The sequence below is a fragment of the Protobothrops mucrosquamatus genome, unplaced genomic scaffold (assembly GCF_001527695.2).
Source record: "Protobothrops mucrosquamatus isolate PMUCROS unplaced genomic scaffold, P.Mucros_1.0 scaffold636, whole genome shotgun sequence".
Taxonomy (NCBI): Eukaryota; Metazoa; Chordata; class Lepidosauria; order Squamata; family Viperidae; genus Protobothrops; species Protobothrops mucrosquamatus.
The window spans coordinates 488,121-502,282 of NW_015386928.1; the positions used below are offsets into that span (position 1 = coordinate 488,121).

A 14,162-nucleotide genomic window follows, 5' to 3' on the forward strand; every position below is an offset into this window, starting at 1 on the left:
CAGCCCTGTTGTAATTTTGAACAAACACCAATGTATGGATGTAACTTGAGGACTACCTGTTAAGTAATTTAACTTTGAATCCTGACCTAGAAATCAGAAGTCTGTGAGTTCTAGTCCCATTTTAGGCACGAAAGCCAGCAGGGAGACTTGGGCCAGCCACTCTCTCTCTCAGTCCAACCAAGCCACCTCACAGAGTTATTTTTTATAGGAAAATAGGAGGAAAGAGTATTAGGTATGTTTTGCCACTTGGGAGTTACATATAAAGTAACAAAGGTGGGATAAAAATCAAATAAAAATAATAAACTTGGTCAGAGGTTTTCAGGGGTGGGTTAGGGAAGAGAATAAAACAGCTAACATTGGAAAATAAATAAATATATGCTCTTAGAATTCCCTTTCAAAGGAAGACAATTTTCTTATAGCCAATGGAAATCAAATCAGACAGCTTTTGCTGTAATAAAAAAAGCTAGTTGGTGAGCTAGATAGGGTGGTTAAAAAGGAATATTGTGTGTTTGGCTTTCTCATAGAATGTATGTACTGGAGATGATTTTACAGATCGTCTAATACAAGTCCTGTTCAATCAGAAACTCACCGAACCATTCTTGGCAGTGATCATCCAGAATTCTTTGTGTCAGGTCATGCCATATTTGTTAAAATTTAAAACTGATGAGTATTCAAACATCTAACATTTAAGAACTGTTGTGTGAAAGGTGTTTAACAGGAGTAGCTAAACTTTGTAAATACACAAAAAGTTAAAATATCACTCATAAATGACAGAATGCAAAGTAATAAGTTTAACTCACAGTATTTTCCTATATAGCTTGATTAGAAAACTTTTCCCACAATTAAAGAATATACAGTCTAACGGGGTTCTTCTTAAAATTTCCTTTGGTAGAAAGAATGCCATTGAAATATTTATTCTAATAATTGCAGTGCAATTTGCATCAATCAAACCTATTGCTTCAATTTCTAATATGTTTTAAGTTCTACCAATTTTACTTTCATCTTCAGATTTTTTTGTAAAAATCATTAAAGAACTTTGAAGTTATTTTACACTTACTCAACAACTGAATAAATGAGGCAGCAAAGACCAGGTTTATTCCAAGGCAAACTTTAATGGATTTTCAAATCACTTGAATATTTATAACTTAAGATTGTAAAATTAAACAAGCTAATGAGCCTTTTCCCCCAGGCAAATAGACAAATTGAGCCACTATTGAACACATTATTTAGTAGTTTTATTTTATTCTGAGCAGCCTCCTCTTAGTTGGTTACAAGAAATCATGGCTGAGATCATATACAACTGGTTTCTACAGGGATAATCCAATCATCAAAGCTTGTGGCTTCTTCCAAGGAAGAATATATTGAAGTAAAGGTTTAAAAGAAAAACCTGATACTCTTGTGTAAAAGAGTAGGATACTATTGTGTACAATTGCAATTGATTGAAGTCATAAATCAGCTGCTTCACAGGTGTTCCAGGTTTCTATTTTCCAAAATATAAACAACTCTATGGGGGTCTGGAACAAGGCATGATGATACTCCTTCCTTGCAGTGTATTCCAGAGTCTATGAATATATTTCATAGGGCATCACAAATTGTAATTTTAAGAATTGATAAAAAGGATTATTTGAAGAGATTAAATGATGGAATGGTACTGCTTCCCAGGCCTATTGTGCAGTACCCAAGAGTTGGAAAAGAAAAGCCAAACCATTTTAATTGCTATCTCATAAAGCAATGTTATAAGTAACTTAGAAATATGGGCCTTAAGGCACTGTTTTTGCAACACTTAGAAGTAAAAAAAAAACCCTACACACACACAGACACACAATTTACTTTAGATAAAATTCAGTGGAATATATATGTTAATTTAAAAGTTTCTTTTCCCCTCCCACACAGAGTTTCTCTTGCCAATCCATCTGGCTACCACCTGTCATGTTAAAACAGGATCCCTGATACCGTGGTCCGGATTGCAGGTAAAGGAAATGGTGATGGCATAGCGAGTGCCCCAGTGGACCTTTTCAACATGATGGAGGTTCTCTGAGCCAGATGTGAAAAAGGAAACCCGTCCTGCAAAACAAGAATCTACAGTCAGGAGGGGAGCAAGAGATACATCATTTACTTGACTGCTGATTCCTAGGATTCTGTAATTAGCTACTCAGCTTCAATCATCCAAGATTTGATCGTTATCTAATGGTAAAGCTACCCTGTTCCCAGATCAAAATACCATTATGCAATTAACAGGATTTAAGAAAGCCTGGTTTTTTTTAATATGCACATGCTCAGTCCTAGAATTATTAAAAGAAAGGCTTCAGCAGAAGGGCAAAGAAGAAAAAAAGAAAATCTTTGAACATAGTCTTAAGCGAACAAGACTTTGGATTAGGGTTGTGCACAGCTTTGGTCTTGAAGGGGAAAAAGTAACCCCCATCAACAACTCCTTAAACCAAGTAAATCTTGTCCTGGAATCAACCACTATAGATGGTGATGCTGGGAAAACATCCAACTCTTTTAGAGAGGTGCCAACCAGTGCTAAATAGAGCACTCCAAGCATTTTTTTTTCATACAAATGAAGGCCCAGGATAATGTTGCAGGATCCAAACTGGGCTGGTCACCGGGACTAGAGATGTTGTCTCCCAAGCTGTTAGACCTGTGCTGGAGCCTATCTTCAAGGAACTTCTTTCTAGCAGAGTGTGCTGTTCTCTGTGTGGTATTTATAGTGTGCCTGTTGTAAGTGCTTTTTAGATGTTGATTGGGGTGTGTTGATGACTGGCCTTTAAGTCATTAGCTGTCATTTGGTTGTACTGCCCAGCCCTTGCCTTCTAAGTACTTCATAGGCTGGTAGTAAATCAGCACTCCTGTTGACTGATGAGGGGCCTGTTTCCCAAGCTTCAATCACTTCCCTGGCTGTTTTTGTGCCTGCTCGTCCAACAATCTAAGTAGCTGCAAAATTGAATGTCTGTCCTTGTTCACTGCAGTGTGAGGCTACCAATGAGTTCAGGTCTCCTCGTCTGACCGCTCATTTGTGTTCTTGCAAACTGGTGGCCAGCTTCCTCCGCCAGATGGACTCCGACACGAGTCCGAAAGCTTGGAAGACAAAACCTCTGGTCCTGGTGACCGACCCAGATTGGATCCTGCATTTTTTTCATGTACCATCTGAAGTGCTGCATAACTTTCCCTTGATTGAGCTGTGTGCTTTTTCTAGAATAAAACCTTCTGGAAGAGATTTGGTTTACCTATTTTCTTACATTCTGCATTAAAACTACCAAACAGCTACTTTAGGATTTTAACACCTCACATTAAAAATGGATTACTAGACTATTTGTGTAGCTATGTGACATGCTTGGACTGCTTGTTTATGTATTGAGCACCACACTGATACAATCAATCAATTCAGGTGTGTTCCAGTCTTTAGTAGTTTTGTGAGAGCACAAGCATACAAGGGAGACAACAATGATAACAAGACTACTGCACCAACTGTACACAGACGGGCCGCTTGATAGATAAATGTTTATCTTTGTGAAGATAAATAGAAGCTTGCTTTGTACACATGGTTAGGAATAAGCACTAAAATGTTTAGACAAAGAGACAGAAACCATATTATAGTTTTCCTAAAAAAAATATATTGTAAGGAATGAATTTCCTATGAAAAGCATGGGATTATATGACAAACATCTTAGGTTCAACAGGGTAATCTCTCATTATTCAACACATAACTTAATTGGAATTTATGTTTTTTCCATTTGCTAGAAAATACTCAGCAAGCACAAAATAAAATTAAATATTTAAAATAAATATTTAAATTTTGTACGTTGTTATTTTATTTCATAATATTAGTCACATTCAACAAATTGGCTGTAATATACAACGTGTGCAAAACATTTTGGGGTAGGAAAATGCTAGCAACCACAGCTCTGTCTTTCTAGCCAACATCCTCTTAACTCTCAACCATCTCCTATTCTTATAAAATCATCACATTATGAAGAGGAAATGCAATTTCTGTTACCAGAATAGAAATCAGAATCCCAATCACTTAAATTTCGGATTGCGCGACTTCTGCATGGTTGGAGTGAATGTGATACTGAACAGCAGCTTCATATTGCAATATTGAATTGGACTTAAGAGGGGAACTCTCTCTTCTACCTTTCACAAGTGATCTTTCCAGAACAGAAGAAACAGCAATTATTTGCACTCTCCTACATGGTTTAGTGAATGTCTTTCAAGAAGCCACAGAGAGTTACAATGCAAAAAAAAAGAAAGAAAGAAAAAGAGGAAAAAAAGACAGAGGCATTGTCAGTGAACCTCTACAATGAAGATGTACAACTTTCGGCAGCTCAAGGGTTGCAATTCAAAAGTGATGGGGTCACTTGTATTTATTGTATCATTGTGGGGAGGCTTATAATAACAAAATTGCAACCGTAATAAAAGAGGCACCTTTTTATTCATGAAAAGACTGCTTTAAAAAAAAATAAAGAGGGAAAAGTAAGATAATTCTGACTTTCTTTCCTTTCCATTAGCAAATAGGAAGGTCTCAACATCATAGTTCTCCTACTACAGAACTTAAAGCTATCTTTTAGGAAGATACAGTAGTGCAGGGAAGTTGGATTGGGAGGGTTGGGAAGGATGGGCAGAGATAGGTAAAGAATGTGAGGAAGGCTAGAAAAAGAAGTAGAAAGGCAGTTAAGTGGATGAAATGGTTGGGAAGCACGGTAAGCAGCAGCTACATATGGACTGAGATGGCAAAAGAAACAGGAGCTCAATAATCATCGTGGAGGAATTTTTGTTGCTTTAAATTAACAACTACTTAAACTGATGAATGATTGAAGGAATTAGGTGTGTCTAATGAAGAGAAGGACTGGGATGACATGATAGCAGTCTTCCAATATTTGAGGGGCTGTCACAGAGAAGAGGGGGGGTCAACTTATTCACCAAAGCACCTGAGGAAAGGACAAGAAGTAATGGATGGAAACCTTTCAATGAGCGATCCAATCTAGAATTAAGGAGAAGTTTCCTTTTAGTGAGGACAATTAATCAGTGGGATGGCTTTCCTCCAAAGTTGTGTGTGCTCCATCACTGGATGTTTTCAGGAACAGACTGGACAGCCCTTTGTCTGGAATGGTATAGGGCAGGGGTAGCATATGGATGTGAACAGTCTCATTTCAACCCAACATGGGAAATATATGGCAATAGAGTTATTAAGTGTTAACGTGTGCAGAAAGTTTAAATATATAGACAAGTGATGGTGGAGCATTTATCAGGTCTGCTCTTAAATATAATACAGATCCATTCAATTTTCTGGATTTCAACAGAAGGCCGTCATTTAATTATGTAAGAACTCACTTTTATTTCAAAATACACATAATATGTGTGGAGACTTCACTAATAAAAACAGTTTCAAACTGCCACATTACTAAAATGTAAATGTACTCTAGTTATGACAGAATATTTTAGATTTTTCTCCAGAAATGGATAACTTTAAATAATACTTTCTCTACTATATCAGTTGGCAGCAAAAAAATAAAGGTATAAGAGCTATGAAAAGAAAGCATATAATTAGATATGCTTGATGTTAGCTCACCTCTGGCTACTTATATTTGCTTGGAAGGGCATGTTAAAATTCTGGCTTATCAAAGAATGAATGTCATAGCGTTCACTTGTCAGTAAGAATGGCTATCAAACTTAGCCAGTCCTGGGTATGGTTCATTGCCCCATCAAAACGAAAAACATTAGTTCCACTCAGAGTAAGCAAGAGCAAAACCCAGACTTCTGACTCTCATTCCAAAGTTCTAGTTTATATGGCAAGTAACCCAGAGATAAAAATGCCTGAATCCCTTAGCCTGACCTTGCTACTGGGAATAATGGGAGAGCATGTGCTAGCATATTGCTCCTTCTCTGGGAAAACAGAAGGCTGAGGAAATCTAAATGCCCCAGAAGTAAAAAGCAACTATAAATTCCAATGATAAGATACAAACCTATGCTACAAACCTATTATTCAGGACACATGGAGGAGGGTAAAGGGGAGAACCCCAACATTGTAAGTCACACAAAAAAAAATCATTGTTTCAAATGAGTTTGATTAATGCTTGTTCAAATGCAAATAATATCAGATTCAGAAATGGGAACTTTGCACCATAAGAGCATTGTATTTTCTACGTAATTCTATGAGGGTACTTAAAAACCTTATTTTTGAAAAAAGAAATCTAGGCATCTCACAAAAACAAGCTATAGTAACAGTACTTTACCTATAAATCTCAGGAAGTCTGACGGATTCAACCTAGACATAAGCGTTGGGAGTTCAACTGTGCTTACTGGAAATGGAAATTCACTTTGAAGTGGACCTCAGCTGACCTCTGGGCTTATATGCTGCTCTGAAGGCTAGCTTTGCAGAATGAGTCAATCTCATGCTTAAGACTCTACTTTAAAAGCAGCGGATTTTGTTCCCTTAGTCTTACTCTCTTTCAAAACAACTGCCCAAACAAAATAAAGAAGAAAGGGCTCTGCTTTGAAGGGATACCCCTGGGAAATGTCACAAAATCAGATTGGTGTGGAAGTAAGCCAAGCTATTTCCTATTCTTTGGCACTTTAGGTAATTTTTTGCCTCAAGACAGTATTTATTAAGCAGTGACCTTATACAGAGATCTTTCCTGTCAAATATGTGGAGTTTTCCCCTCCCCCCCTCTCCCCTCCTTACCCACCCCAAATGAGATCAACCAGTGGTAAAAAAAAGTTCATCACATCTTCCTTAAGATCACTGGATGTTTTATCATTAACCTTTCGATAAGAAAAACTGGAAATAAAGTACATTTTTGTCATCAAAGACTTATAGCAGAGATTTTTAAGGAAATCTTGTAAAATTTAAGAGGGATGAAATGTGTTTGTCAGAAAAGTAAGACCTTCTCTCTGAGTGCCTCCAATTCAAGAAAAGTGGTCCATTCCTCTCGGATGATACCTTTTTAGAACCTGATATTGTCACTGGTGGTTGCTTGTGCCAAAATGCTAATAGTTTATAAGGCTCTCTGTTTCATGTGATTCAATGAAAATTGAGTATTTGTTTGTATTTATTTATTGCTTCATGAAGTATAAGCAACAATAAACCATGTTCATATGCTTTAAAAGCACCTCAAATAACAAAGTCATGCATTGATACATAAATGTCTTCTAAATTTTGTTGAATTATAGTTTCATCCCTCTTAAATTATACAGGCTTTAATTTAGTTGCATTTTTGGAATGCAAAAAAGATAATGATTGTTCTAGACTTGCCTCCATAAATAGTTCAGAAACATGAACTATTCAACAAAGTTTTTTGTTGTTGAATTAAAACAAAAATATTTTTTTCTTTCTCCAGCTATTTTTTGTTGTTCTTCTTCATCCCTGTATAGTCGTAGAAGTGGGGCATAATGTGATTCCTAAAAGTACATCCAAAGAGCATTTCTTGAAGGTCTGACCTCTTTAAGATTTCACTTAAGTTTAATATGCTCATCTTCAAAACCTTATTAAAAATTATTTAATCTAGCTTTATATAATAGGACATGTGCCAATTAATAGTTTCTAACATGGGTCATAGTGGAGAGATTATGAACTTATTCCAGGTATCACCTGAGAAAGTACATACCTTGCTGATCACACACCTGAGTCTTCCTCAGGACTTGTTTTAAAGAGATAGAATAAGCAGCTTCAGATCATTAGGAAGAGGCCCCTGGACCTGACCTCTCAAGTGTAATGTTCTGTATGTCATCCTTCAGCATAAAATGGTTTTCCACAACAAAGAAAGGTTTTACTTTATTAAAATAATGTTCAGGGAAAAAAGGATCTGATTAATCAGAAACTTTTTCATAAAGGAAATGCATATGTGCAGAAAAGCAATTACATCCAGCAAAGGACATAGTTTCCAAAGACCAAATGATCAAATTACTAAAATTCCTTCTGCAGGAAAATTATAAAGTTATTTAACTGCATATTGCTAATGCAGAACATGATTATGGTGATTTAAGAATTTTACTCTGCACCCAGTTCCTTTCCTGTGTCTTCCTTTTTTCCATTTCTTTTCCCTCCGACCGTTATAAATTATATCATTTTTATGGACATATTCCTCTGTTTAACCTACCACCAGTGTGCCAGTTTTACAAGCCATTAATGCTTTTAGGTATTGCCACAATACATTATAATCCCTTTTGTTTAAAAAAATGTAGTGAAAAGTTAACATTATAGAGCTAGTTGAAATGGCAAAATATACATATTAAGAGTGCCTGCATGAGGATTGTGATTGCGCTATAGAGGCAACACATGAAGCTATACAAATGTCGACACGATTATAACACTGATGTCTCAGTGATTTAGAGATTCTCAAGAATTCTTTCGAGATCTTGGCCATAATTTACCACAAAATTAAGTATGTTTAAACTTAGATGTTCACAATTAAGAGTCAGAAGAACTCCAGGGCCCAAATGGCCTCCTAAGGATCTTCAAAAGCTTCAGTTCAGAAAACGGTGTTCAGGAATTTGTCTGCAGCTTTTCCCTTTCTCTCTTTTTCTTCCAAATTCTTTGAGCCTCTAATACAGTGGTTCTCAACCTGTGGGTCGGGACCCCATTTGGGGTCGATCGACCATTTCACGGGGGTCGCCAAGCATTTCACGGGGGTCGCCATTTTTTTTGTCCATTTTTTTCCCCTTTTCCAGTGGGTGCCTTACCTCCCTTGGGCTGGGCCAGCTGGTGGTCGGCCTGCTCCGTCTCTGCCGCTTGCCAGCTACGCCTCGGCCGGCGCAGGAGGCGGAACCACACATGCGCGGCACTCCTGGGCAGGGAAAGTCCTCGACTTATGACCGGTTGGGTAGTCCTCGACTTACGACCGGTTTAGTCCTCGACTTACGACTGGTTTAGTCCTCGACTTACGACCAGTTGGGGTCGCGGCATTAAAAAGGTTGAGAACCACTGCTCTAAGAGGGCTTAAGGCGGGAGTGTCAAACTTGCCACATCACGTGACGTGTTGCGATGTATTGCGACTTTTTCCCCATTGCCGGAGTTGGGGTGGGCGCGGCTTCAACATGACGCATCTGGCCCACGGGCCAGCAGTTTGACACCCCTGGCTCAAGGGAAAGGCTGAATTTTATTTCACTTATCTCATAGAAATTGGGGAAAAGGGAAGCTTGAAGATATGTTTGTTACATACCGGTAAATTCAAGAAAAAAAAAGAGTCCTTTTCTTGAACCTTTCCCAAGCCAAAGGCTGGTAATAAGGAACAATCTGCACTTTAGTGAAAGATAATTCTTTTTCTTGTTTTGTAATGGTCTGGTTAAAAAAAAAAGGAAGAACAGCAGAAGAGTTCCATGTATTTCTTGGCATGTCAAATAAAAGAAATACATGTCTTCCTGTTCCTCTGCAGATACTTTTAAGACTCCTATGAAATGTTTTTCAAGAAAAATGTATATTAAGCCCTAAGTAATGATGAAATGATGATGGAGAGGGGGAAATCAGTTGATTCCTGGCAAGGGCCTCAACTAGCCTCTGCAGTTTTCTTGGCAAGATTTCAGACACTGTTTGCCATCATCTCCTTCTTAGGGATGAGAGAGCATGATTGGCCCAAAGTCACCCAGAGATGTAAAATAATTCAGATTAGCTTTCCGTAACTCAGGATCTTCCAGATATCTTGAGACCACAACTGCCAAAACTCTAATCCAGTGTGGCCAATAGAATGTATCTAAAGGGCACCAGGATGGGGAAGGATACACTAAATGACTCTTTGCAGCACTACATTGTTATAAAGTTGAATAGGATAGTGAAAGCTCTCTGTACGCTGTCCACTGAGTCTTTTTTTACTTAGTAATTCAGATAGTCATGGCTGAGTCATTTTGAAAACTCTGAAGTCAAAACAAACAGAAGTTTAACTATCTGAATGTTTAGACTGTGTATTTTATCTGCAATATTTCTAAGCATATTACTCCAAGGTTATTAGCTGTTGTGTCCCTCTTTAGGATATGCAGTCTTCTTTAGGATACGCAGTCTCCATTTTTACCATCAACAAAATTGCTTGAAAATTAACAATTCACAAATCATGCTGATTTATTTTTTTGAAAAATTAATGTTGCTCTTCAAAACCATGTTTCCTCATGTAACATAATACATATTTGCCTCTCATTTATTCCTGTAATGGACGGGAGCTAGAAATCACAATTCTTACTTGTATAACATTTGAATGATGAAAGGTATAATACTGACAAAGATTTGTCAGTAAGATAAATGCAAATATTAGATAACTCTTAAGACAAAAGCTGCCAGTTTTATTTGTACTTTATTTCTACTGACCTTCTAATTCATTTATTTCCATCCTGAAGGTACGGATACACAAAGTAGGGAGCTGTGTTCAAAGGAAGATATTAAAAACAGAGCATGAACTAGTAGGATCTGTAAAGCAAAGGAAGTTCTACCTGCTCGAGGTTCTACAGTCCTATTTGCACCTTCGTCCATAAAAACAAACCGTCCACCACCAAAGTCTTCTGCATAGTCTGATAGGTACAGCAGTGATGTGTAATCGAAGGAACCATAGGTCACCTACAAGGGAAGGATAAAGTGCTGAATATTCTTTGTACCAGCTTGGGTTTGTATCAGATCTGCAGATGCATAGACCCTGAAAGAAGTTGATTATTTGGATCCCTTTCAGTTGGGCTCTAAGCACAAGTATGGCAATAAGATTTTACTGATTGGACCTCTGTTTGACCTCTGGTGAGACACGGAATGTATCCCTCCAACTACTGAATGATATCTCAGTGGTTTTTGATACTCTCAAACATTGTATCTTCCTGGACTGCCCCCAGGAGAAGGAGTGGGGTACACTGCTTTGCAGTGCTCTCCTCAATCTGAATTTGCTTCTTTTGCAGCCACATCACAATAGAGCTTCAATCCACAATCAGCTTCTTGTCACATTTTGCTCATAAACCCTATTATTAAGCTAAGTATCTCCATCCTATATCTTTGTATCTGATTTATTTTTTACTGCGTGAAACATTTTGTATCTGTCTCTAATAAATTTCATTCTGCAACTTTCAATGGATTTATTGAACTTTTCCAAGGATATTAGTTATTTTCATCCTTATTTCTAAAGAATGAGTACTGTTTGAATGGGATTTTTTAAAAGTCAATTAGGCAACCTCTTAATTATCATGTCATCCTTTCAACAGACAATTTGCTAATCAGAATATTATGGGATCCTTGGTTTGCTGAAATCTAATAAAGTTACTGAACAAAAAAATAAAGTTATTCTAATAAGGCTTATCCATGACACATATATGCTTGTGTTTAGTAACTATCATATTATTTTCAAGGTAATAGAGATCTGAGATATAATCACTGATTGGTGGATAGTTTCTTGGATGGTTTATTTCCCCTTTTCAAAGATAGGAACATTTTTTTTCTCTTTCAATCATATCACATTTCACCAGTTCTTCATTATTTCTTAAAAATGACATATAATGGTTTGTCAAACCATCAGCTATCCAAGGATGCAATTCCTCTGACCTCGGAGATTTAAGATTCATTTAAAGTAAATAAGTATCCTCTCACTATGTTTTGTTAAACTGTAGCTCAGTCTCTTCATCCTGTTCTTCATAATTCCCTTAGACAGCGCATAGATTCTTATTAGAAAAGATCAAACCAAACAGCAAGTTTGCCTTTTCCCATTTTTGTTAAGCAGTTGGTATAATAGTTTGTGGTTTTTTTCCCTTTTATGTTGAACATATATAATTTTTTCTTCTACTTATTCCACTAACAGTGAATAGGATTTTCTCCATTTGATTTTTTAAAAAAACAGAATATAGTGTATCTGTCTATGGAGATTCTCAGTCATCCAGGTCATGGTTGTCCCAAAGGTGCTTTTTCAAGAGGTAACAGGACTTTCTTGTTTTTCTTTGAAGACATTTTGCTTCTCATCCAAGAAGCTTCTTCAGTTCTGACTGGATGGTGGGGAATGGAAGGATTTATATTCTTTGCAGCCAGCTGGTCATTTGCATTCTTTTAGAGAGCTGTTGAGGCCACTTGGAAGTTTATCTGTGTCTTCAAGGTCATCTCAGTGGTGCAAATGGGTGTGAAGTCTTCTTGGAACTGCTGAAAGGATTATGTTGTAGACTGGAGATAGATGATGTCATATCCCTCCCCCTCTATTGAAAGAGAGCTAAAGAGAGATCCAGCAGTCCATCTGCATTTAAATGACAAAGGCCACTCTTTTGAAGACAGTAAAGTCCACATTTTGGACAGAGAGGACCGCTGGTTTGAAAGAAGGGTCAAAGAGGCCATCTACGTCCAAATTGAACAGCCCTCTCTCAATAGAGGGGGAGGGATACGACATCATCTATCTTCAGTCTACAGCACAGTCTTTTCAGCAATTCCAAGAAGGCTCCACACTCATTTGTACCACTCAGGTGATCTTGAGGACACAGACAAACCTCCAACTGGCCTCAATGACTCTCTAAAAGAATGTAAATGACCAGCTGTCTGCAAGGAATATAAATCTTTCCATTTCCCACCATCCAGTCAGAGCTGAAGAAGCTTCTTGGATGAGAAGTGAAACATCTTCAAAGAAAAACAAGGAAGTCCAACTGCCTCTTGAAAAAGCACCTTTGGGACAATATGGTGTGTCTAGTACTTATGTCATGTACAATCTCTTTTCAGAAGGAAAATTGTTATGTGGTGCATGTTCCAAACAAAAATAATTTTCTTCTAAAAACTGATATCCTTCATTGGTTTAAGAATGAAAGAAATGATGAGGCAGTAGCATATGCAAATGAAAGTATCTTTGCGGAGAGTTGATCAACTATTTTGCATAATTTCCTAATCATTTACTGAAAGACCCAAGGGAGCCTTCTGCTGTATTGCTATGTTTATTCCAGCTGCTGCCACCGTAAATTAATTTGTGTAGTAAAGGGAATAGGACTGCCTTCAAATATGAGGTTTGAGATATTTCTTGCTTTTTACAAGAAGCTAAAATGATGTCAATAAATTGCAACTATTTTCAGCACCACTTATCCTCTGCTGAAAAGTGCAAATAATAATAATAATAATAATAATAATAATAATAATAATAATAATAATAATAATAATAATAATAATAATAATAATAATAATAATAATAATAAAAAAGTTGGAAGGGACCTTGGAGGTCATCGAGTCCAACCCCCTGCTCAGGCAGGAAACCCTACACCATTTCGGACAAATGGCTGTCTAGTCTTTTCTTAAAAACTTCCAGTGTTGGAGCATTCACCGCTTCTGGAGGCAGGTTGTTCCACTGGTTAATTGTTCTAACTGTCAGGAAGTTTCTCCTTAGTTCTAGGTTGCTTCTCTCCTTGATTAGTTTCCATCCGTTGCTTCTTGTCCTGCCCTCAGGCGCTTTGGAGAATAGCTTGACTCCCTCTTCTCTGTGGCAGCCCCTGAGATATTGGAACACTGCTATCATGTCCCCCCTCGTCCTTCTCTTCATTAAACTAGACATACCCAATTCCAGCAACCGTTCCTCATATGTTTTAGCCTCCAGTCCCCTAATCATCTTTGTTGCTCTTCTCTGTACTCTTTCTAGAGTCTCGGCATCTATTCGAACAATACAGGAAAAATCCATAGAAAGGTTTATGTCAGCAATCCACAATTTCCTCAATCAATAATACAGAGTGAAATGTCTACATGATGTTTCAAACCCAATTTTCCATAAGTTACCGAATAGCCAGTATTTCTAATCGTACAGCTTTGAGGAAAAAAATATTTTCACTAGAATGAAAGCTTTGAAGGTCACAAATAAATGTTAACTTTAAAAAAATGTGGAACCCAGAAAAGGTGGTTTTTTATCCTTTTTTTCTTATCTACCAGAGTTCAGTTTTATAGATCAATGTAATCTCAGTTGCAAAATGTGTTGCAGAATCCTGAGCTAAATGTTTTAGTGCCACAGTGTCACTTACATTTAGTTGAGTAGAAAGGAATAAATTACTCTCTTCCAATCATTGGAAAAGTTCAGAAAAAAAGATCTTGGCTAGATCAAGAACAGAACTGCCCACTTTCCTCCTGATGAATATAACTTCAGGATCTTTCTGAGCCTTACAATTTCTGGGGAAGTAATAATGGACTGAAGAAGCTAACAACCACCACAGGGTAAAAAGCAAGCAAGTAGACTGGCTCTTTGATAATTTTTCTCCAGACA

At 37.3% G+C, this 14,162-nt stretch overlaps 1 protein-coding gene across 1 annotated transcript in view; it reads right to left on the reverse strand.

Moving 5' to 3' along the window:
- Window positions 1-1,096: 1,096 nt before the first annotated feature.
- The window catches only part of OGFOD3 (2-oxoglutarate and iron dependent oxygenase domain containing 3), a 39,235-nt gene continuing 26,169 nt past the window's right edge, over window positions 1,097-14,162 (reverse strand). The window contains exons 8-9 of the mRNA XM_015817763.1: window positions 10,414-10,537; window positions 1,097-2,064 (exon numbers count right to left, since the gene is read on the reverse strand). Of these exons, the coding sequence (XP_015673249.1) occupies window positions 1,928-2,064; window positions 10,414-10,537 (261 nt within the window). The 3' untranslated portion in view covers window positions 1,097-1,927. The remainder of the gene's footprint in view (window positions 2,065-10,413; window positions 10,538-14,162) is intronic.